The sequence below is a fragment of the Paramormyrops kingsleyae genome, chromosome 11 (genome assembly GCF_048594095.1).
Source record: "Paramormyrops kingsleyae isolate MSU_618 chromosome 11, PKINGS_0.4, whole genome shotgun sequence".
Classification (NCBI taxonomy): domain Eukaryota; kingdom Metazoa; phylum Chordata; class Actinopteri; order Osteoglossiformes; family Mormyridae; genus Paramormyrops; species Paramormyrops kingsleyae.
In genome coordinates, this window is record NC_132807.1 from 25,290,133 (window position 1) to 25,315,125 (window position 24,993).

General features: G+C 44.1%; 1 protein-coding gene across 1 annotated transcript in view; it reads left to right on the plus strand.

Moving 5' to 3' along the window:
- Positions 1-24,993, plus strand: part of hcn4 (hyperpolarization activated cyclic nucleotide-gated potassium channel 4) — a 65,114-nt gene that overhangs the window by 4,734 nt on the left and 35,387 nt on the right. The window contains exon 2 of the mRNA XM_023819700.2: positions 21,981-22,404. Coding sequence (XP_023675468.1) covers positions 21,981-22,404 — 424 coding nt within the window. The remainder of the gene's footprint in view (positions 1-21,980; positions 22,405-24,993) is intronic.

A 24,993-nucleotide genomic window follows, 5' to 3' on the forward strand; every position in this document is an offset into this window, starting at 1 on the left:
CCTGCAAATATAAAGAATTACAGCCCGTACTGGAATTATACCGTGTGGTTTGAGATAGATCCTCACCTTGTACGTTTGCAAAAGATGACTGGATTTCATGCAAGCATGAGTTGGTTTGCCTGGATTTAAAAACAAAAAACTTTCTCACTGTCATTACATGCAGCATTTCTTTTACATTGAAAAAGAATGTTGCTTAAGTGTTGTTAGTAATACTTTTGGAAAGCCATTTCATTGGGGGATGGCTGTGGGCTAACCTCTGTTTTATGATCTTTACATGAGTCGAGGCTATTCATCAAGCGTTACTCTGTTTCTTTGGTTAAATATAGCCGCACTGGCATTTTTAGCAGACACTGCGCTGTCTGGAAGCCACTGAGACTTTTTAGTCGCACTTTATGTATTGATCTTCTGTAGCGTTTAAAACGTACTGAGAATGTGGGTTATTAATAATGCTGTTGGTATTAAAAATAACATGACGTATTATAAGCCATTTAGTACATTAACAGATTTATTTAAAACCAATGTCAAGTGTAGCTGGCTTCTTCAGCTGCTATAAATATCAGCTAGCGTTTTGAATGAAGTTATAAAGGAATTTAAGAGATTTATGATTTGGAGAGAATAATCTGTATTTTATTAAGGAGAGTAAAGAGCATTGGATTCAGCCTTAAGACTTTAGTACACTGTGCTGGCTTAATATGCTAACCATCACTGGCTTACATTGCTATTACATGAATGTATTGACTCATTACATGTGCATCATAGTGTTCATGATGATTATCAGTACAGCATTTTGGCCACACCAATATTGTGCGCTGGCATCCCATGCCCTGCCAGGACCTTGTTCAGGATAAGCTTCTGGATGGATGGATGGATGGATGAACAAACTCAAACGATAATATTCTTGTAAATGAGAGCAATCTGTTTGCAAATGAATAATACACATTTGTATGTTGGACTTTTAGTATTTATAGAATGCCAGCAATTTATGGCAGGAAAAAACAATGATCTTTCAAATGTGATTATAATAATTAAGAAACCAAAGACACAGTTTTAAATTATGCCTTTGGTGAACTGCCTGCAGTTTTATATCGTGGAGTCTTATACAAGTAGCAGGACTCTATTAAAATTGCATCTATTGTTTACTGGACAGACTCCATATCCTTTCATGTTTTTTTAATATAAAAATGTATTCACACATAACTCTAGTTAATTTTGGAGATACCGACTGCTACACAGTATACTGGGCTTCCGAACAAATAGCATTTACAGTTGAATATTATCTTGCTGATGCCTTTATGCGGAGCAAAGTATATGTCCAGTGTGGTGAAAATGCAGTACAGTGGAATATGAAAACTGAACAGAAACTCTGCAGCATTTTCTATTCAGGGTTTATTATGACGGAAGGATACACAGAAACGTTTGGGTCATTCAGACACAGAGGAACGATATCAGGGTGAAACACGTCCATGTGTGAAAGCTTCATAATGAACACAGAGCAGAAAAACCTTATTCAGCTAGAATTATCCTGCTTATTCTCTAACGATACCTTGACTCATCAGAGTTATACATTTCTGATACTGCATGAAGAGCTCAGTATTCTGTTATTTTAAATACGCAATATATTGAGTCTATAATCTTACTGTAGCAGTGCCGGGTAGGTGCACTGTTTGGCCAAAAGCATGTGAACACCAGCCTGTCCATCATCTGGGGGTATTAATATGAAGTTGGCCAATTGTTGCTGTAATAGCCTCTTCCCCTCTGGGAAAGCTTGCCATTAGGTCTTGGAACCTTGCTGGTGGGATTTACTGCCTTTCAGCCTGGGTATTGATGGCTGCACCCTTCTAAGGCTGCATCGGAAGACCGAATGCGTCGCAGCGGCGCGACAAGCCGGTCGCATTTGAAAGACTCCCTCAAATGCTGTTTAGAAATGTCACTTTTGCCGAGTCGCAAAGGATCCACCCTGTGGATCCTTTGCAGCCTGACGTATCTCAAGATTCATTGTGCAGAAGTAAAGTGGGTATGCCCCAGCTATAGACAATGGGGGGGGGGGTGCTTTGTGGCTTAAAGGTAAGGGTGGAAACAGCTGGTGACCGCCAGACCATCCCATTTGACGGCACTTTCCGTTAGACCTTCGAAGAACCCAGCTTACAAAGGCTACACCTTCCGACTGTGTGCTTAATTATACGCCTGCGTCAACAATGGGTGTGGCAGTCCCTCTCCTTGCATGTTTTTGCACTGTACCTATGCGCATTTTAAAACTGTTCAGCTAAGTAAGTCCGAATATGTGTTTTACGCCATATTCAACTGGATTTTTTCAATTGAATGGCAGCATCTTGCTTTGAGATTGTTCAACAATGCCAGCAGGATTGTGGAACACTGAGACAACATTGTTATCTCATCTGTATGACTCAAATGAACAAATCATTTGAACATCAAGTGTGATTCAGACACTTGGATTGATCCATATTATAGACTGAGATTAAGAGCATATTTCACAGTGGGGAACACACTTCTGGGTCACTTCCGATCCAGCGCTGTATCATGTAACGCTTGTATGTATAAAGTTATGATCTTGACACCTATAGCAATACTTCCGATAGCAGAAATGCTACACTAATTTTATTTAAATGAATGATTTTATGAAGAACTTATAGCAAAATATTTCTGCCATTTATGCTTGCTTTGTTCAGTGTCAGATACACAGACAAGGAAATTTCAGAGTAAATGCATAATTCCCCTGATTTCCAAAAATTTGCTTTGTTTGCTTGCCTAATGAAGAGATGTTTGTTTTCTGATTTCTGTTTTGTCAGTCCTTTGAGAATACAGTGGAAGCGTCTGGAAAATGTCAGTATTTTGTCAAATCTCAATACTGTTCCATGTGTTGCTCTATTTCATATCATGACCTGAAGTGTTTAACGTGTGTACACAGTATTCCTAATCCCCCTGTTTATAAACCATTGGCCCTTTCCATTTTTGAATCCTCCGCTTCCCAAGAGTCTATGGTGCTACAAAAAGGCAAACAGTGCTGTAGATTAAGGGTCCTTAATTAGTGGCCTACAAATATCCAGTAAAGACACTGATTCAAAGGCAGAATATATAAACAAGGCAGTGGTTTTAGCAAGAGATGTTTCCCATACACCCCCACCCCCACCCCCCAGCCTACGAGGTCAATTAAATGTTGAGGCTTGTACAGATAGAAACAGTTGAAAACCTCAATTAAAAACATAAAAATGTTAATTTGGAATCTGGTTCATACTTACCTATAAGCTTATGGGAGTTTTGCATACACAAAAATGATTTGTTCAGAGAGGTAACCAATCAGGTTGTAGAGGAGGTGAGTCCAACCAACTAGAGGAGGCGAAACCAACCAATTAGGTGTCTTACTCTCACCTAGTTGCTTTGACCCACCTCCTCTACAATCTGATCATTTATCTCTCTGAACCAATCATTTTTCCTTCTGCCCTCAGAACATTTTTGTATAAGACTCCCACGAGCTGCCTATAATCATTCTTGCAGTAATGAACATGACTGTGAAACTTGGAAGAATGAAGGTGTTTTCCAGGGCAAGGGTGAATCCGGGGAACATGCCCCTCAACTTGTGTGATTTATATCATTATATAGAGTCTGTGAGTGAGAGATCAGGTGAAATAGTTCAGGTCTTTGGGGGGGGGGGGGGGGGTTCTGGTTTGTTTATTTGAGGTGTAGAGAAAACAGCATTTGAATCGTTCTGGATCACCTGCCTGGTTTGCTACATAAGAGGCAATGAATCCCAACATTCCATTCTCCAAAAATACCTTTGTTGACCATCTCAAAGATATATTTTTTAATGACAACCAAAATATAGCAATTCCCGATTGTTTTTGAATGAATATGATCTTTATGAATTTTATGAAGCATGAAAGATTATTTATTAAAAAGTTAATACTTTTGATTTCCAGTAACTCTGGGATTTTTTGATCCTGAAAGATTCAGGAATTGAATCAGTAAAGAGTGAAGAATCAGTGAAATCTTATGAAATTTATATGAACTGCTTGCAAGAAATGAAGCTGACTTAATATCAGTATTTTTTGTGTTAATAAATTCCACTTGTTGACCACTAGGCTAAATAGCTTGTTTCTTAAGAAATGGTTCTTTTCAGCAATAAGATTCTATCTGTCTTATCCTCATATTCTGCCAAAATAGTATTTCCTGGTTAGCTCTCAGCAGGCTGTGGTTATCCTAGCTTTTTCTGTCAACAGTGACCTTCTTGAAAACAAACAGCTGCATGATCCTCTTTGTAGGAATGTTGATACCCACCTCACTGTAACTTTGATTTCAAACAAGGAAACTTGTGGGTTTAAGATGACATTAGGGGGACGTATGTAGTGGGTGTGAATGGTTTAGAATGCAGCCTACAGAAAGCCCTTCAGATAAAAAGGTTTTTCCAAATGCCTTTATCAACAGACACATCAAGTTAAATGCCTGGCAAAGTCAGAACAGACTTTTGGCTTTTCTGCTGTAGCAGGTATGTTTACCTTCGTGTTTTTAGCATGCTTTTTCTAAGGCAAAGAGCTCAAATGGTCTTTTTTTCTGCACGATTACAATTACGGTCATATAAGACTGCAGCTGGATTAGCAAACATACATGTGACAGGAGAGTGAGAAGATGGAACAGGGTATCAAGTCTTACAAAACGGTGGGGAGAAAGGAAAGACAAAAGTGGGTGTTTAGGCTTCAGCACGGGGAAATACACTGATAGACAAAATGTGGGTCAGGCTTGGGGAAGGTCAAAAGATTTATGGGATCGAGCAGGAGTAGGCGACCATGATCCTGAGTGCCGGTGTGTAGCAGGTTTCTATCCTACCTGAATGAACTACTATCTGTCTGAGATCAGCTGTGGTTCATGAGAGACCAGGTAAGATGGAAAGCATACTGGATACTGGCACTGTAGGATCAGGGTCGCCTATACGGATCTGGGGGTGTGGCCTCAAACAGACGTCTTATCATCTGACTTTTTCACACTCCCCTAATCAACCATTTTAATAGTAATTTTAATTCTGTGATGTTCTACCTGCCCATTGCACAAGTGCGTTTACATCGGAATGCTTTTTATCACGTATCTCCATACACACAAATACACCTTTCAGCCATAACATTAAAACCACTGACAGGTGAAGTGAATCACATTGTTTATCTTTTATAGTGGCACCTGTCAAGGGCGCCATTATATATTAGGCAAGTGAACAGTCAGTTCTTGAAGTTGATGTGTTCTAAGCAGGAAAAATGGGTAAACGTAAGAATCTGAGTGACTTTGACAAGGGCCAAATTGTGATCTGACATCTGGGTCAGAGCATCTCAAAAACGGCAGGTCTTGTGGGTTCTTCCCAGTATGCAGTGGTCAGTTCTACCAGAAGTGGTTCATAGAAGGCCAAGTGATGAACCTGTGACGGGGTCACGGGCGCCCAAGCCACATTGATGCACGGGGGGAGCATGGGCTAACCCATCTGATCTGATCCTTCAGGGGAGCTACTGTAGCAGAAATTGCTGAAAAAGGAAATTTTCGACTATGATAGGAAGATGTCACAACACACAGTGCATAGCAGCTTGCTGCGTATGGAGTTGCATTGCCGCAGATCAGTCAGAGTGTCTATGTTGACCCCTGTCTACTGCTGAAAACACTTACAATGGGTACATGAGCATCAAACATGGACCATGGAGCAGTGGAAAAAGGTGGCCTGGTCTGATGAGTCACATTTTGTGTTACATCATTTGGATGGCTGTGCATTGTTAACCTGGGGAAGAGATGGCACCAGGATGGTGAAGAAGGCAAGCTGGTGGAGGCAGTGTGATGCTCTGGGCAATGTTCTGCTGGGAAACCTTGGGTCCTGGCATTCATGTGGGTGTCACTTTGGCACAAACCACTTACCTAAACATTGTTGCAGACCAAGTACCCCCCTCCATGGCAACAGTATTCCCTGACGACAGCGGCCTCTTTCAGCGGGATAATGAGCCCTGCTGCACTGCAAGAATGGTTTGAGGAACATGAAAAAAAGAGTTGAAGGTGTTGACTTGGCCTCCAATTGATCTCAATCCGATTGAGCATCTGTGGGATGTGCTGGACAAACAAGTCCGATCCATGGAGGCTCCATCTCACAACTTACAGGACTTAAAGGATCAGCTGCTATCATCTTAGTGCCAGATACCACAGGACACCTTCAGAGGTCTTGCGGAGTCCGTGCCTTGATGGGTCAAAGCTGTTTTGGTGGCACAAGGGGGACCTATACAATATTAGGTAGGTGGTTTTGATGTTATGGCTAATCGGTGTATATATGGTTGAGTGTAAAGTTTGAGGTCATCTCTCTGGCACCTCTGGAGCCCAGAAGCTTAACACGTCGGGCCGCACACATCTTTAGTAGCTTCCTTTGAAGAATCATCTGTGTCCTGAATCACTGAAATAGCCTTTAATACATCCATGCATCCATTCATCCATTCTCATATCCATCATAAGTTCACTTTTTCTGGTGAGGGAGCTGATACATTCTTATAACTTGCATTCTGTTCCCAATGAAAAGACACACTTCCGAACATAATTTAGATCAAACACAGAGTTGTTCTTGCACTATGCTGTCAGCAGCACGGACAGTCCTCCAATTACGCTGTACTTATGTTCACTAACAGTCCCTGACATGAGGATTTTGATGGCTTATTTAAACTCTTAATATGTCAGACAGATGTGGATTGCCATATGGTGGCCAATTTCCAGCAATGCCCTCTAGGGGGCGCTGTTAGGGGCCCTCCTGGTCCGGCATGAAGGGTTCAGACTTTACGAGAATTTAATCATGACATCATGACATTATGTACAAGACACTACAGCAGATCTCGGGCTCTTTTTCCAGACATTAATCAGTGTAAATTTTGTTGATTTCTCTTTAAAAAAAATCACCGTGGGCGATGCCTGAATAAAGGATGCTGGAGAGATCAGAATCTGGATGTGTCGATCGCAACGGTGCACCCCCGCTTGATTTGAAGAAATATCAGTCCTCTGGCCCCTGGAAATGAGTTTGGAAATATACTTAGAGGTGTTAACAGGATGCATATAAATGCAATATTCTCTTGGCAACACTGACTGCATGACAGCATTTTAATGTCTACGTTGTGAGGCGGAGTAATGCGGTGGTGCAGTGGTTAGCATGTGTCTGGAGTTCGCATGGTTTCCCTGTGTCATCTTGGGGTTTCCTCCGGGTATTCTGCCCCCCCCCCCGCCCCCCCGACAGTGCAACATGCTGAGGTTAATTGGAATTACCAAATTGCCTGTAGGTGTGCATATGTGAGAGAATGGCGTGTGACTGTGCCCTACGATGGGTTGGCACCCCATCCTGGGTCGTTCCCTGCCTTGCACCCCATAGCCTCCAGATCCCCCACGACCCTGGATAGGATAGGCGGTCACAGAAAATGGATGTTGGGAGCCTGATTAGAAGCGCCATGCTAATGCTACTTTTTCACAGGTATGAAAATTACTTTCTTATCTCCCTCCTCTCCTGGCTTTTCAGTTCGCTGTATTCTGACTTAATTACTGCAGATTTCCTATTAGCAGAGGAGGTGGCGGTGGGGGGGGAGGCAGAGGGACATCCGTTCCCAGGCCCATCATTGAACCCCACCCCCAACCGGGTTGGCAAACCTCCCGTGAGATCCTCCCGCCTTGGTGGTATCACACATGTTTGGGGTGGTGTGTTGTGGTGAAGTTAGCTTTTATTAAGGCAGCTGAAGGCATGCTAATCTATACAGATTAATTGGAAATTGATACTATTACCCTTGTCTGTTGTTCGTGTGACCTGTAAATTTCAGGTGATATTTAAATACTGTTGAAAACTGTTTAAAAACAGGCTGGGGAAAAAAAAATGGACAAAAAGGTTATTTTTAATAGGTTGAATCCCAGGAAACACCACGGCAGATGACAGCCTCCTCCCTCTTGTTTAACTGCCTGTTGACATTGGCCTGTATCTTTCAGAAGGTCAGTAAGGCTGCGGTATGTGTGGCAGACAGCGGTGACATCCGGAAGGGCCGTGTGCAGGATGAAGCCTTGTGTAACGTGCAGATCGGGGATGGGGGCGGCTTATTCTACACAGAGTCGGGGATTAGAGGTCGCACCATAATCTGAGGGCTTGTATTCAGGCCCGAGGCTCACGCGGATGTTCCTCACCGTGCTCCGTTTCCACTTCCGTCGTCACAGGTTCCCATGGGTTTCTGTGGAAGTGGGTTTGAGGGAACAGCGAGAGCTGGAACGGGCGCGCTGATGTCTGGCTTGGATGTAGCTCCAGAGAGCAGAGCAGCTGAATACAAGAGATGCATGATGTATTGGTAAATGTATCAGTATTGACCGATATTCATTAAAAAATGAAAATATCAGCATCAGGTCTTATATGTAAGCTTTGGCTGACGGTGCTGGGTGATATTTAAACTTAAGCATTATTCAAAGTTAGCAGCACCAGAGCTAAAGACACAATTACTAAAATATTGGAGATGAATGCTTTGGATGATCAGCCATAGTGGAGGATGAGGGATTTTTGTCGGCTTACTCACCACTTAAGAGAGATCTCAAAAGTACCGACCTGCGACGTGTTTACAACTCAGTATTTAATCTGGCCTGCAGATCGATCTTTTGTTTCCCACAGAATAAAAAAACAATTTAAGGTCATTTTGGCTAATCTGCGCCGGCAAGCTCAGCAATCCCCCTGTTTACAGGATACATATATATCTGCAATATTCGTGAAAAGATACAAGAATCAAAAAGATACCAGAAACAAAAGATTGCAGTGAGATCACTGCAGGATGTGTGGTGAGAGGCTGCCGAAAACACGCTTGTCATTCTCAACGCCAGCATTGTACGGATATATCATACATTCACATACTGCATTTTTCCCATTTAATTTCTTATGCCGACCTAGCAATAGATCGAAACAGTCACCACTTAAAAGCTCTTGAGAGGCTTGGCGCCAAGCATCTGGACGTTTTGAGGGCAACTCGAAAGAAGGCAGAACTTTAGCATGAGTTATATAATGATGCTAGTGGATAAGCCACAGCATTGCTATCAGGACGGCCCTGCTGGGAGCTCAGGAAGGGCAGGCTGGGCCCGGCCCCCCAGTTCCAACGGCCAATCAGCATGTCCCCTGACTGCACCGCTGCTCTACTGCTCCCCAGCAAGGGGTGTAATCAATAAAAAAACTTATATTTTTAAAAAGTTTTATTTCACCAAGATTGTAGCATCATGTATAAAACGAAACTTAAAAGAGATTAAGAAAATGTTGCCCATAAAAACTGGTATATTTTTATGAGGAGAAAGCAGAGGTGGAAAATTCATGCCCAGAAAGTACAAATCCAGACCAAGGTTATGATTCAACCAACCAGTTGAGTACTCTGTGACTGTGGTTCTTTATGCTCAACTGGTTGGTTGAAATAAAACCTTGGTCTGGATTTATACTTTCTGGACCTGAACTATCAACCTCTTAGAGAAAATGGTTCATTGTTGGAATCTGTAGTAAAAAATGCTTTAGGTTTTCTTTAATTAAGGGGTTTCATACCTGGCCTTGATGAACCCTGTATATCCAATATATACTGGACAGGGTGCATTGAGGTAATAGAATAGGCTACATGTCCCCTAATTACGGCTGGCACTGTACTAACACTCACCCATCAGACCACAGTGTCCGGATATTGAGAAGCTGTTTAAATGGACACTAATGCTTGCTGAGTCTGTTGGGATTCATTGATGTTCTTGTTGTAAAAGTGCCAGATTTAACCCTGTACATGACTTCTTGTAAATGGAATTACAGAATGTATTACTATAACAGAATTATATATAGCCAGTAAGGTAATAAGACTCATTAATTTGGCTGTAAAGATTCTGAGGGCAGGAAACAAACAAGAAAAGATCTTCGTTTAACTGAGCCAAAGGAACTTGCTTCATCTGTTAGAAATATTCATTAGGACAGAAATCTAGCTTAGAGCGGTTGCTTTTATGTGTTTAAAATGAAAAACCCTGCAGTTTGAAAGCTGTTTATGGTTCCGTTAATTTATAGCTGTTTTACGATGCCGACATTTGAGTTGCTCTGTAACACAAAGCAATTAATATTGCAAATAGGCAGTAATGGTAACAAAATCGCAGTTCTGGGAACCCCCATGAGATATACCTTAGGCACAGGCAATGAGAAGTCCAGCTGCGGATGAACTATATGATTATAGCCCACTGCTTGTAATTGGCAGAACATGTCATCTTGGTACTGTTCGGACTCCAGTAGTAACCAGTTCCTTGGTACACACCATCATACACTTTTTACAGAGACTGTTTCCTCACCATCGGGATTCATTCAGTTTGTGCATCTCGTCTTGTGGTGCCACTAGCATTGCTTAGAGTGACACGGCTGTCCAGAATTGCTTTAGGAAAATAAAAAAAGCATATTTAAACCATGAAGTTAACGATGTCAAGACTAAAAGTGTCTTCTCAGGAACTGCTGTCATGGTCATTTGCAATTAGGTCTATAAATTAAATTATTAAATAAATAAATTATAAATAAATTGTTAGCCTCACCTTTGACTTTAATGGCAGCTTTATTGTGTTGGGAAAGACCAACTCATTTTTGGTTGCAACCTGGTGAAATTGTTCTTGATTTAGAAACTCCCTTTTCAAAGACAGGCACCTTAGCTTTGACCTAGTTCTTTGTTCTGATTCGTCCTGAAGATGTCGAGCTGATGTCAGGGTTCTGCGCCGGACTCTGCAGTGTTCTACTCTTATTCTCTGAAAAACAAATTATCTGCATAGTTCTTAGCTGCACCCATTTGTCTGTAATCTCCTGCCTTTTGGTGAGAGATTGTACAGACATTCTAAGAATATACAAAAATAATGGAAAATATGTATGGATAATTTTCAATGAATCATTTTTTTGTAAACTGAAGTAGAACCTGGTCATTTTGATGTATATCAGAGGATAGGTGAAAGGTTCTTCTGGAAACTGTGGAACCTCCACCCCTCATCAGTCTAATGGGTTGTTCCTACTCTAGACTTTGTGAGGCAGATAGATTGACATATTTCCCTTGCGCTTTTGGTCAGCTTGATGACAGCTTATTCCAGGACATACTGGCTTGATTTGTTTGCTGCCCCCAGGACCCCTACCATATGACGAGATGATTTACTGTAGATGAAACAGCCCCAGTCCCTAACCCCAAAGCTCCTCCCCCAAGACTCGACCCACGTTAATTTCCTAGTGCTGCATTCAGCCTTGGTCTCCAGCCTTGTGCTAATACAGAGTGAGGTGCCAGTGGCCTAGTTATACACGGTGCATAAGGTGGGCACACACCCCCGTGACGAAAACGTTACATTTTTTGTATGTGAAATTCAGAAATATTCTCATTTAAGACCTGTGTTCCCCATCATCGTGAAATCCCGTGAGTTGTTACAACCCATCCTGCACTCATGATTAGGAATCTACTGTAAGAAATTAAAAATTGCACAGCAAATAGACCATTAGTTATACAGTATTTTCAATTTCAACGTCGTTCTGAAGTTCAGTTTTCAGCAAATAAAAATAAAGTCACCGTAATCACAGTGAATTAGTCTGCTGTTATGCACAATCAATGTATATAGTTTGTTGTTAAAAACCTGTTCTTAAGAAATGCAAGAATCGGTTGGGCCGCGCTGCAGGTGGGTGCGTGGAGCCTACGAGGTGAAAGGCTGGATATGCACGGTACGCAAACTACACACCCCCTGTCGAAAATCCCTGGCTATGCCACTGCGAGGTACTGAGCGAAATCGAGGCTCTCATGTACATTTGACATCTTCCTCAGGTACAAACAAGGACTTCTGTTTATTTTCATTAAGGCAGAGCTCTGGAGTAACAGATGCATTGGAAAGGCTTGAAAGTGAGGCAGTCAGACCAGGCTGCAGCACCCGTCCAGTGATATCAGGAGCGAACGTCAGAAGAGATGATTACCACATAATTTGTGTAATGGCATGTGTATGGACGAGATGAGTCACTGGCATGTTCTTCTTCCTCCATCGCGGTCTAGCGGTTGCGAGCTGTTTCATAGTGGCTCACAGGCCAATGGCAGGCCATGCCACATCCCTTATCCTCCGCAGGCCACATCCCTTATCCTCCGCAGGCCACATCCCTTATCCTCCGCAGGCCACATCCTTTATCCTCCGCAGGTCCAGATCAACCTCAGGGTCAGCAGTATTTTTTCGCCGACAATGGCTGTCCGTTTCAGCAGCCGTTTGAAGTCGGGCACACCTGTCGACGGCACGGCCACCTCTATCTCCCTGCCTCCCCAACATCCTTCCAAGAAAAACAACTCATTAAAGACCTCATTACACACTGTAGATACTCATACTGTCCAACAAATGTCTGTCAGTAGGCTCCTCTCCCACCTGAATTGAAGCTGTGTTTTTTTTAAAATGTATGAATCATTAAATTATATGTTAAAGTGGACTGGAACTCATTTTAAAATATCCACTAAATTATTAAAGGTATATTACAGTCACTTCCTGTCTATTTAAAGAAGAATTTAAATCATTTTTAACATTCTAAATCCTCAAAACTCACATTGAAAATGCACATTTCACAAAACAGACCTTTCCACATAAGGTTTGATTGTTTAATTCGTTTTGTACTTTTATTTTACTGCCTGCAATTTACCAGCACGGTATTACCTAGCCAGCTGTCACTGGTCCATTTTCCATGCTTAGCTGGAATTCAATGGCTTGTTGCAGTCAGCATATCATGGTATGTTATGCATCATGCTTCATCATGCCTTTGGTCTCTGTTCTAGATGTACAGGATAAAGGTAAAACACAAGCTATTATTAAATAAGTAGAACAGAAACAGCAGAGGAACAGGATTCTATATCAGATATGGACTAAAAAAACAACACATGAAATCCCCCTCGCATCCTGCAGTGGTCAATCCCACCATAACCATTTAAGATGGCCCTCATCCTGCAGCTCCCCTGCTGCTCCTCCCTCTCAGCCCGATTGGTTCATTTATGGAATTCCAAGGTCAAACAGTTCATCGGGAGCCAGCTGGGCACCATTAATTGAAAGCAATTGGCACAGAGCTAGAAGCAATTAAGAGTCTCAGTTGCAGAAAGGTCAGCCTTAAGGCCTCTGTCCTGGTCTTTACGGCCTCGCATTTTTTAAAGAGACACAAATTACAAGTTTAGCATATGCTCTTACCTAAATGAACACAGTACATTACCTTCGCGATGTTTAATTATTTTGTGAAATTCAATTTAATTTCTGTTTGATCTGTGCTACAAACATTAACCATCCATCTATCCATCAATTCTCTCAAACCTCTTGTCCTATTCAGGGTCACGGGGGGTCCGGAGCCGGTCCCGGAGGCGATGGGCGCAAGGCAGGGAACAACCCAGGATGGGGCGCCAACCCATCGCAGGGCACACTCACACACCATTCTGCTACAAACATTATCATTTACAAATTAGCCCTGTTGGAGTTATTTTGAGATGCATTCTGCTTAGCTTTCTGTGGAAGCATCTCAGTTGTGAAGTCTGGGAGAAAGGCAGCCGTTGTCAGGACACCAGGGTGGAGCAGACGCTGTTACATATGGCGTTACAGAAACTGCTGCTGGGATAACGTGCACTAATGGTTTGAAGTAATTCAAGAAATTAAATACAATTTCACATGATTTACACAATAGTGTGACACAAAAATATCTGTGTGGCCTTCTCTATTAATATATGTATATATATATAAAATTCTGAGAAATGTAACAGAATTGTAATGGTTGTATATGTAAGTAAAATTGTGAATCCTACATTGGATCTTCTCAGGTAACCTGCAGGATCAGTGGTTTTAGTATTACCATTTAGCCCCTGTGTGCCTTTTCCATTCTACGTGGGAAATCACCGTTTTATTAAAGTCAAATATGTTTTGCACTAACACATTTGGTCTCTTGAATCCTACTCCTACTTCAGAAATATGCACATAAAGAAATAAATGGCTTAACTGGTGTTACGATCCAGTCTAGGGTTGGACCGCAACAAAGTGAAAGGGAAGGAGGGATTGGGGAGGACAGGACAACTAGGGCTAGGAGAAGGGAACACGGGACACAGAGGGAGTCTTTTTTTATAGTTTTCCATGTTAAATCAAACTCATTAATTGAGCATTTAATCATTTAGTTTGTTTTTATCCCTGTAATTAATTACTTAGTTTTAATGCTCAGTTGCGTGATGTTTTATTAAATTAACTGACTTTATAAGGGGTGTTGCATCAGTGTTTTGAGAATTCACCTGTTTTAATGTAATGTTTCAGACTGAAACTAGATGATAGATTGCTAACCCCTTTTCCATTTTTACTTTTAAAATGCTTCATTAATTGAGGCTGGTTTCCTTCACCCTTGATCCTCACTTAGCTGCTCACAGTAGCTAGACCTGAGTCCCCAGTGCCTGTAGAATCCCATGTTGCTCCCTAGGGCGACACCTAACCCCCCCCCCCCCCCGCCCCCCGAGACAAAGTGACTTGCTAAGTTGGCGCCCGCTTCGAAGATTTCCTACTAGGCAGGCGCCCATGTCGTCTGGTGGACTGGCCAGCACTAGTTCCCTCCTCCCTCACAATGCTGGGTGGGGGGTTGGAGGTTCATGCCAGCCAGTAACAGGCACCACCCTCCACATTTCTTCACATGCCACTCTTGCGATGTCGTTACCCCCACCCTGCCACATGAAAACAACGTCCATGCAGAGCTGGGTCTGTTCCAGCTGCGCTGTTGACAAGTGGGGGCACCTTCGTCCATCAGCAGCGAAAGTGCAACCTGGGAGATTAAAAACTGTGCTTATCTGTGAGACAGTCTGGATGTGAAGGTCTCCCCCTATATGGTAATCCCCCCCCCCCCCCCCCCAGGGAACCCAGGTTCCTCAGAAGACCTTGTCTCAAAAAGGTATTTCTTTATGAACATTTTTATGAGCTTGTTCATTTGTATCATCAATAATACCCAAAATATAAATGGCAAATGAGACTCTATAGTTTTGTGTGATGTATCTCGCACTATTTAAAAGGATCTATTGTTCATTCTGCTCTGGGATTCCGTTCATGGAATTTTTTATCATTTACGGTCCATACAAAAACTGCAGAAACAATTAATGATCAGGATAAGTCCCGTCTGAATAGCTAGTTATGTTGGTTAGGTTGTGGCCTTTATTATCAGGCAGGGAAGTGAAATAAGGGAAGCGCACTGATGTACATTAGCGCTCGGAGTGGCATCATAATACGGCTCCCATAAATGCCTGCTTTCGGGCAGCAGGAATCATGTGCTTTTCAGATTTGCCGTGAGGCTGTTTACCCAGATGAGAGAGATGTTTTCAGATGCGGGGCTTCATGGGAGGAGGCAGGGAGGGATTTAATGCGACTTTATCCACAGAGCGGAGTGTGGCTGCGTGATTTTCCTCTTGTTCGCCCCCCACCCCCCCCCGTCCCCATCTTTTGCTGATTCTCCGCATCTTTTAATTTCAGATTTCTTCCTCTTTCCTTTTACTGCTCCGTCTCTCATTCTCTCTTGCTCTCTTTCTCTCCCTCTGTCTTGTTCTCCCTTTGACCCCCATATCAAAATCCCCGAGAGAGATGGGGCGACTTTCATACTGGCTGTTCCATTAACTGATTACATCACCTGAAAGATAATGGAGGGCCACAGAAGAGGGCGGGGGGGGGGAGTGCGTGGTGGGGGGGGCAGGGGGGTTGGCGGCAAGAGGTGAGAAGACACAGAATTTCTGCGTTAAGCTAGTGGTTTATCTGGTCTCAGGAACAGCTGTGCCCTCCCCACTACAGGGGCCACATGCATGATGAGTAATGGTCACTATTTTGCACCGACACTGAACATCTGGGTGACGAAACAATTCCAAAAATGACACGTGCACCCCGGAGATGTGGAAGACCTCTGATTTAAGGGAAACACAGATTCGGCCCTCTGGGCTAGTCGGAAAATGGCACTTCTTCAGCAAAAGGGGGCTGCGGGTGCTCCCGCGAGAGAAATTAGACACGGGCGCGTCGGGGTGATGTGAGCGTTCCGCACAGCTGTGGCTGTAATAGGAGGGGGTGGCGTTACTGGTGGCTGCAGTCATGGGTCCAAGCTGGACGGGGCGTAGAGAACAGGCCTGACTTCCAGCTGGATGTCTGATTAGAAAAGGGCTCTCAAAATATCCCCCCTTTCATCCTGTCTGTCCCACACTATTTTATATTGAACTTGATCAGCAGACACTTTTATCCAAAGTGGCATACAGTTGTGAAAGCAAGAGCTAACAGTCCCTGGAACCATTCAGGGATAAGAATCCAATGGTGACATCACTCATTTGACCATGGGATTTGACCCAGCAACCTTCTGACCACGAGCACAGCATCATAACCTACTGCCCCGCAGTGTCTTTTGCTGCCTTTCCCACATTGATGCATTCTGTCTCTCTTCCGTCTTCTGCCACTAATGGAATGTTCCTTCCCATGCTTTGCTGCAAGCAAATGCCACTGAAATCTAGCAGCTTGCTGTTTTTTTCCCGCCGTGTTGTGGTTGGAACGTCTGTCCCCCTGCATGGGGGTCACCTGCCACGATGCTGGCAGTACCACACGCTTCCCAGCATGCACTCTGCCATCTGGATGTGGATCATCGTCGACGCTGGCAAGTCCAGTCCGTCCCCCCACAGCAGCTCTGAATCGACGCTAATTAAATCCACCTACTGATGCGTACTGATACCTCTTAAATGAGTTTAACTGATGTTGAACCCGAGCCCTTTGGTGGGTTGGACTAGAAGAGCCAAGGCTGCCTACCCTTAGTTTAGAAAGCCCACTTCCCATCTACAAAAACAATACCAGGATTCTGACTGAACTAGATCTTCTCATTTGATGCAGAAGTCATGATCATAGATATATAGATGTCATGATAGAAGTGTTGTCTTGAAGGTGCACATCAGTTGACAGAATACTGTGAGTGACACAGACAAGTGCTGTTGATCTACATAACCCTGGATTTCACTCTATGTAGACCTCTATTATAAATGTGGAACTCCTCTGAAAACTAGTTCTCCATGCGTGATGTGTGCAATGTCATGAAGGAAGCCATCTGGTGGCAACTAAAATAATCTGTTTTTGGGGTGAAATTTACCTATGAGGTACTTGTTGACCTCCTTCGTTAAGTCCCTTGTTTTTACTTTCAATACCTCTAAACCAATGCTTTAGCCAGGAGTGAGTCTCAGGAGGGTATGGTACCTGCCTGTGATCAGATGGTTGTTGGTTCAAATTCCAAGGACAAATTGACTGTTGGCTCTTAGCCTCAGTTGCTCCAGGGGCTGTCTGACCCTACATTCTTCAAATTTGGATGTGATGTGTTTGGTGTTGAGGCAGTCAAAGTATCAGGTGTTTGTACATTCCTACGTTTCACCTTAGTAGTTAACTAGCTCTGGTGCTGCCCATGTTCTCACTGAAAAGGAGAGTCTCCCTGAGGTGGAGAACTTCCATGAGATGGGGCACTCACAGCTCTGGGGAGGCAGCTATAGTAGTAGATGGACAAAGCCTTGCATCGATGTGAATGTGTGTTTCTCCCTCTCCATGAGTCTTCTGAACAACTTCACGGCATTGGACACACATGACCACTGAAATCTGAGGAGATGCTTGACAACGAACAGGTGGACCAGCTGTCTAGGTGGTTGATCTTATTGTCAGGGACAGTCATGCGGTGTTAGGAATCGGCCTCTGATCCGTCAGATGGTTTCCTCTTAGCATGTCTCTGGTGAGCCCGTCTGTTTTCCACGCTCCGCAGCAATCGCTCCTCCACCGATGAGGCACCAAAGTTGCGAAAAAACTGCAGCTCACCTAAATTTAGCTGCACACCAAAGTGCGTCACCTGGAACCGGAGGTGACGTGTTCCCGTCCTGGCGCTGGAGCCGTCGTTGTGGTTTATTTGAGTCCGCAACCGCGGAAATAGGACAAAAACCTTTGTAACCCGAGGCTCGTGTCCGTAACTTCGTTTTGTTCTTGTCAAACATGAGGTTGCGCCAGTTTTGCTACTCTGTGGAGGTTTGGCCATGCGGAACACCTGTCCTGTATGTAGCTGCTGGCTCACGTGTGCAGCTGTGGGGGGGTCATTATGGAGTAAGAGGGGTGCAACCTGATGGAGGCTCCGTCTCACAATAAGGGGAACAGTCCTCATCAAGACAACAGAGCTGACCTGATGGACAACTGGCCAACAGGCAACTTTCAAACAGCATGATGGTATTGGGTGGTATTGAATGACCTTGTAGGCACAACAGGTATTGCACCAGTTAAGGACCCAGATCTGTAAATGAAAGGCTGCTGGTTTAGTCTCAACAGGGACCCTGCTGTAATTCTGCCCATCTCCTGCGGTGGTACTGTGTCTCAGCGTGTAGCACTGTGGTCACACACCTCCACCGCTGGAGTTTTGGTTCCTGGCTCTATATGTGTGGAGTTTGCATTTTCTCCTTGTATTCACAGGAGATTCCTCTTGGTAGCTTCCAGCTTCCTCTTGCAGAACCGTGTTTTCTAAATTGCCTGTAGTGTGTGTGTGTGTGTGTGTGTGTGTGTGGCCTGCAATGGACACCAGGATCCCATCCAGGATGTTCCCTGTCTTGTGCTTTCTAGGATAAGCTCCAGACTCACCGCCACCCCATGTTGGACTACCGTACACTAACCTTAATCTTAACCCTAACCTTAACCCTAACTAATCAGGCTGCAGTTTGCTTGTATTTATGGTGACTAAGGACTGCAGCTCCCAGCATTGTCTCTGTCTCTCTGTAACAGGAGGTCTGCTTAGGAGTCCGTCCATTCACTGACAGCGTCCTATTTCCGAAGGTCGGCACACTCTGGGCAGTGGGAGAGCGAGTCGGGCTGCCTCTCAGAGTCAGGGGGGCAGAGCCATGGACAGCTGGTGCTGCACTCCCCTCGTTACCCCCAGACCACCTCACGTGAGGCTGGACCTGCGTGTTCTGTTCTGCTCGGACCCGTGACAAGTGTCGGCAGCCGGGGAGTGGAACCAGCCATCCCCGCCTTCGGCCACCGTGTCGGGAGTCTGTCCCCCTTCGTCGCCGGGGACTGACGAAAACAAAGAAGACAGGGCTTTGTTTTATTTAAGAAGAAACCTTATTTTATTAATACGTGGAGAGGTGTTTGTTTGTGCCGAGCAGTGCAGGGAAACGGGAACTCGATGTCCTTCAGACGTACTACATGGGCTAGCCTCTCCCTTTGTGTATTTATAGAACAATGAGCCTACATTCCCAAATTCCAGTGCATAACAAAACACAATTAAAAGACCGGCACTATGGAGGCACACCCACACAACCAGAAAGGGAGACTGGCTGTATTGATTTTAGAATTGACAAACACTTTGGTATATTATTGGGGTCTGAACCTTGGTCCTGCTGTGTCACTGAAAGTGGGCATTTACTTTAGGTTGGGGGGAACAGTATAGTGGTTCAGGGCATGGACTAGTAATGCTTAACCAAGACCTGCTCCAATGTCCAGATGCATAATTGTATCAGCCAAGCAATTAAGAAGATGATATTGCCACCATAAACTGCTGGCTTCTACAATGTACTGCTGAGAAACTGTGTACCCATCACTTGCGTGACATTCCATGAGCAGTGGTTCATCTCCCCCTGGCCAGCCTCAGACCATCTCTGGTGTTAGTGGGACGAAGTCCTCCCTTACCAATAAAACAATCAAATCATCAGGCTCGACCCCCATCCAGCTTCGGGAGGCAGACCATTATAGGCTGAGGCATTGGGATGATGGTGGACAGATACAACCTGTCTACAAGTTCCTACAGTATGAAGTAGTGCTGTCCTTCTAATTTGCCCATCCTCTGCGGAGCACAGGCAGCACAGTGCAAATCCCTCCCGTTCCCTGTGTCTTTATTTATTCACTCGGGATCCATCTTAAATGCAGAGCCTCAGGCTGTTAGACCCAGAGGACCTGACTCAACTGCAGGGCAACATGGCTAAAAGCAACCGATTATTTGATAGGAGTCACAGAAATGACTTCGCGTTGCTCCTAGGTTGCCGTTCCCGAGCCAGAATTCGCTGTAATTTTAATGCAATTTTTAAAAAGGACTATTTTCATAAATTTCTGATAATTGGGGGATTTAAAACCCGACAAAAGCCTGACATGCTGCCAGAGGAAGCTTTCTAAATATAGTGCCATATATCTGCATTCTGGAGGATTCCGCTCTGGTCTGTTTGTTTTGTTTTTTCGAAATGTTTTCTTCCGTTAATACAAAGTCGCACATTTATAGACGTTTTGCAGGCTGGCAGGCTTGAACCACGGCGACACTCTCCATCTGGAGAGAACTCTGAAACCTTACCTTTGAGTGGCAAAATAACAAATGTGGTTTGTGTGGGAAATGTTTATGTTGGTGTCAAGGACTTACTCTCAGTTTCGTCATGCAATCTCTCTAGTTATGAATTTCCTTAACGTAAAGCACTACTGAGAGTTTGTCCCCATCAGGATAACAACACTGACGGTTTGTTGTCTTGGAATGACAATGATAACTGCCTTCGTGCTCGACAATACAGTGACGTGTCAAAGAATGAAATAACTATCCTAATGGTTAACAACAGGGAAAATAATTGCTCTAGTAGCATCACACCTGTCCTGCATTTGTAATCAGGTAATTGAGCCTGGTCGGTGAGGTACCCCTGAGCCAGGGGTAGTTGGCTGTGAATCTTATCTAAACAACAGTGAGTATCGCTTGCTGCTTAGTCATCGTTGCTGGTTATTCAGTGCAGGGCTCAGGGTTTTGTTCGGAGTCTAGTTTGTTGGGCTGGGTTTAATTTATTTGTGTTTTACTCATGGGTTTTGGTCAGTGTTGCTGACATTGTCACCAACTATGTGCAAAAATAAAATAAAGTACTTTTGAGCATAATCTCCTGATATAAAGAAAACGTAGGGCTATCATGTAGGCTCATGACAGGGTGGTAGGATTCCTCTGAAGCATCGTGAGACCTGCCCCACTAGGGTACCTTGTCTCCAGCATATCCCCACCTCACACCTGCTCTTCCTTTGTCCCCCCCCCCCCCCCGCGGCTCTCTCTGGCAGCTGTCGCCGACGCCGGGTGTTCCCGAGCGATGTCCCACGCCCAACATACACATCCGACACGATCTTCCTTCTCGGCAAAAATCACAGGCCGCCCCCATGGAGACATCAGCATGATCAGTGGGGTCCTCTTTTAATTCTGTCCCACTCTCTGCCTGATTTCTCTGAAGGCGCTGGATCCGCTCTGTGCATCGTGACCCAACAACAAGCTGAAAGTGTCGAGTCCCGTTCCCATACAGCCGCCCGTAGTATTTCAAAGTTCACAAACAGGTTCGGTTCGTAAATAAGAGTGCTGGAGTGATTGTGCAATTTAAAATCGCAGACAGACGCCGAGCTGCATCACCGTCAACATGTTAATGAATATCATGAGCTTTTGGTCTTTAGAGATTTTGGAGGTAAACAACCACACGAGCAGGATACTTTGCTCAGCATATAACAGTATAGTTCATTGTAAAAATCAGCACAGAAGTGCTAAGATGGGGCAAATTGATATGATAAAACAATAAACAAGTGAACATACACAACCGTAACTGTGTGCATTAAACAGCCAGGTAAAATGAGATTTGTCAGGTCACAACCACCATTGGTCTGCACCCTAGGGATATTGCCAATGGTCAGATGACTCTGTTTGTCCTGTGGATCTCCAGGGAATGTTCTGGAGAAGTGGGCATCATTTTCCAGCACTCCCTTCTCACAACACAATTATATATTGCTCAACAATATAACTCAAAACCAGGTATAAATAATATTAAAGCAAGATGGCATTTCAGATATCAATATTTATCACTTTATTAATAAATAGGTAGAGTGTCATAGTTCAGAAGTAGAAATTCATTTTAAAATCTTTTTCAACCCTCTATGATGACGGTAACACTGTTACCCATGATGCCACTCTGCGTGTCTATTTCCTACAGGTTCTATTGGGACCTGACCATGCTGCTTCTGATGGTGGGCAATCTCATCATCATACCAGTGGGCATCACCTTCTTCAAGGATGAGCACACACCGCCCTGGATCGTCTTCAACGTCGTGTCGGACACCTTCTTCCTCATCGACCTGGTGCTCAACTTCCGCACGGGCATCGTAAAGGAGGACAACACTGAGATCATCCTTGATCCCCAGCACATCAAGATCAAGTACTTACGGAGCTGGTTTATCGTTGACTTCATCTCCTCCATCCCCGTGGACTACATCTTCCTCATTGTGGAGACGAGGATTGACTCAGACTTCTACAAGACGGCCCGCGCCCTGCGGATTGTCCGTTTCACAAAGATCCTCAGCCTCCTTCGCCTTCTCAGGCTCTCCAGACTTATACGATACCTTCACCAATGGGAGGAGGTAGGGACATCCCAGTTTACATGGATGACATGGGATGGGGGCGGATTGAAAACTGACATTTTCATCTGTCAACATCTTCAGCATTGATGATAACATCGGTGTGTGTCGGTGGTTGGGGGTAGATCCACTGCAGCTCACAGTGTTATCCTACAGTTCACAGTGCTCAGAGGCAGGAATACGTAACTCACAAGGAAACCAGTAGAGGGAGCTAGAGATGCTGGAGCTCATTGCTTCACTAGTAGGAATAGGAAGGAACACCAGTAAAATAGATATGCCATAACTCAACTGAAATCCAGGCAATGAAGATGCAGAATAATGCAGCATATGTGTAATACAAAACTTTTTATATATTAATTAAAGATATAGTGTGGGTCATTTGGGTGTATTTTCACATGGAGGAAAGGGGTGCAGTGCAAGGAGAGATTGGTATCGATGTTAGACATTATGCTCCATCTTAGTCGAAACTTAAAATGCTGGTAGTCAGCTGAAAATGTAACTTTCTAGAAGTATTTTAAAAACCACAGCATCTCAGCTATGTATTGTGCTGCCTAAGTTTTACAGGCCCAATTTCCCATCTGCAGAGAGCGTAAAGTGAAGAATGACGTGCCAGACGGAGGCTTAATTAAAAAAGGAAACTCTGTGTCAGGTCTGAGATTCTGAGCTCTTCCCAGATTACCTGGTGGAATCAAACGCTAGCAATGAAATTACGTCTCCACCAGAGTCCTGTCACATTAATGAAAGAGCGATTGCAATTAAATTTAATTGTGTGGCTTTGTAAAAAAAACTCTTTAATATTTCTCGTACAATACCAGGGCTTTTGAGACTTCTGCCTAAAGAAAAACAATTATGCTTATTTTTGCATATTCCTCTTTAGGTTTAAATGTCAGTTTTCTTGACATACTGTAGATGGAAAAGCAGTTTTTTTGGGTGGTGAATTTTTAAATAAGACCTTCATAAGCTATGCACCATTTAGAAATGTTTACGTATAGTGCGGTTATGAAGACATGATGTGCTGTAAACTGCATATAAATAATTTTTGGGTAGAGCTAAGCTGCTCATTATTATTGCGAATATTACTAATCGTTGCAGGTTTGTTAAATTTGAAAGTTATAATGGCAGCTTTTAATATAGTTCAGCTCAACACCATTGCCCAGGGATAGATAGCCAGTCTCAGCTGCAGCAGAGATGGAGTGTGCCGAAAGTCCCATGACTGACCTTTCGGAATTTTTGACAGTGCTGAGGTGACATGTGACCATGGTGGGGTGCCACTGTTAATTTGGAGAGTTATTTTGGACAGTCTTGTTTCATCAAAAACGTGTGAAATGAAACAGATCAGCTCCATTTTAAAATCTGCCATTTTTAGGCTTCTGTCTCGGTATGTTACCTTGAAAAAAAGGAAAAGAAGAAAAAAGAAGAGCATGACTGTGGCCACTTTCAATAGAGTTAAAATAACTTATTATAAAGTTTCATGTGCCAGCTGTGTCCTTCAAATTGCTTTAATAAAAACTGATCCTCTCAGGACTGATGACCATTCCCCATAAAGCCAGAGATCGGTCCCCACAGGACTGATGACCATTCCCCATAAAGCCAGAGACCGGTCCTCACAGGACTGATGACCATTCCCCATAAAGTCAGAGACCGGTCCTCTAAGGACTGATGACCATTCCCCATAAAGTCAGAGACCGGTCCTCACAGGACTGATGACCATTCCCCATAAAGCCAGAGATCGGTCCCCACAGGACTGATGATCATTCCCCATAAAGTCAGAGACCGATCCTCTCAGGACTGATGACCATTCCCCATAAAGTCAGAGACCGGTCCTCTAAGGACTGATGACCATTCCCCATAAAGTCAGAGACCAGTCCTCTCAGGACTGATGACCATTCCCCATAAAGTCAGAGACCGGTCCTCTAAGGACTGATGACCATTCCCCATAAAATCAGAGACCGGTCCTCTCAGGGCTGATGACCATTCCCCATAAAGTCAGAGACCGGTCCTCTAAGGACTGATGACCATTCCCCATAAAGCCAGAGACCGGTCCTCACAGGGCCGAAGACCATTCCCCATAAAGCCAGAGACCGATCCTCACAGGACTGATGACCATTCCCCATAAAGCCAGAGACCGGTACTCACAGGACTGATGATCATTCCCCATACAGTCAGAGACCGGTCCTCACAGGACTGATGACCATTCCCCATAAAGCCAGAGACCGGTCCTCTAAGGACTGATGACCATTCCCCATAAAGTCAGAGACCGATCCTCACAGGACTGATGACCATTCCCCATAAAGCCAGAGATCGGTCCCCACAGGACTGATGATCATTCCCCATAAAGTCAGAGACCGATCCTCTCAGGACTGATGACCATTCCCCATAAAGTCAGAGACCGGTCCTCTAAGGACTGATGACCATTCCCCATAAAGTCAGAGACCAGTCCTCTCAGGACTGATGACCATTCCCCATAAAGTCAGAGACCGGTCCTCTAAGGACTGATGACCATTCCCCATAAAATCAGAGACCGGTCCTCTCAGGGCTGATGACCATTCCCCATAAAGTCAGAGACCGGTCCTCTAAGGACTGATGACCATT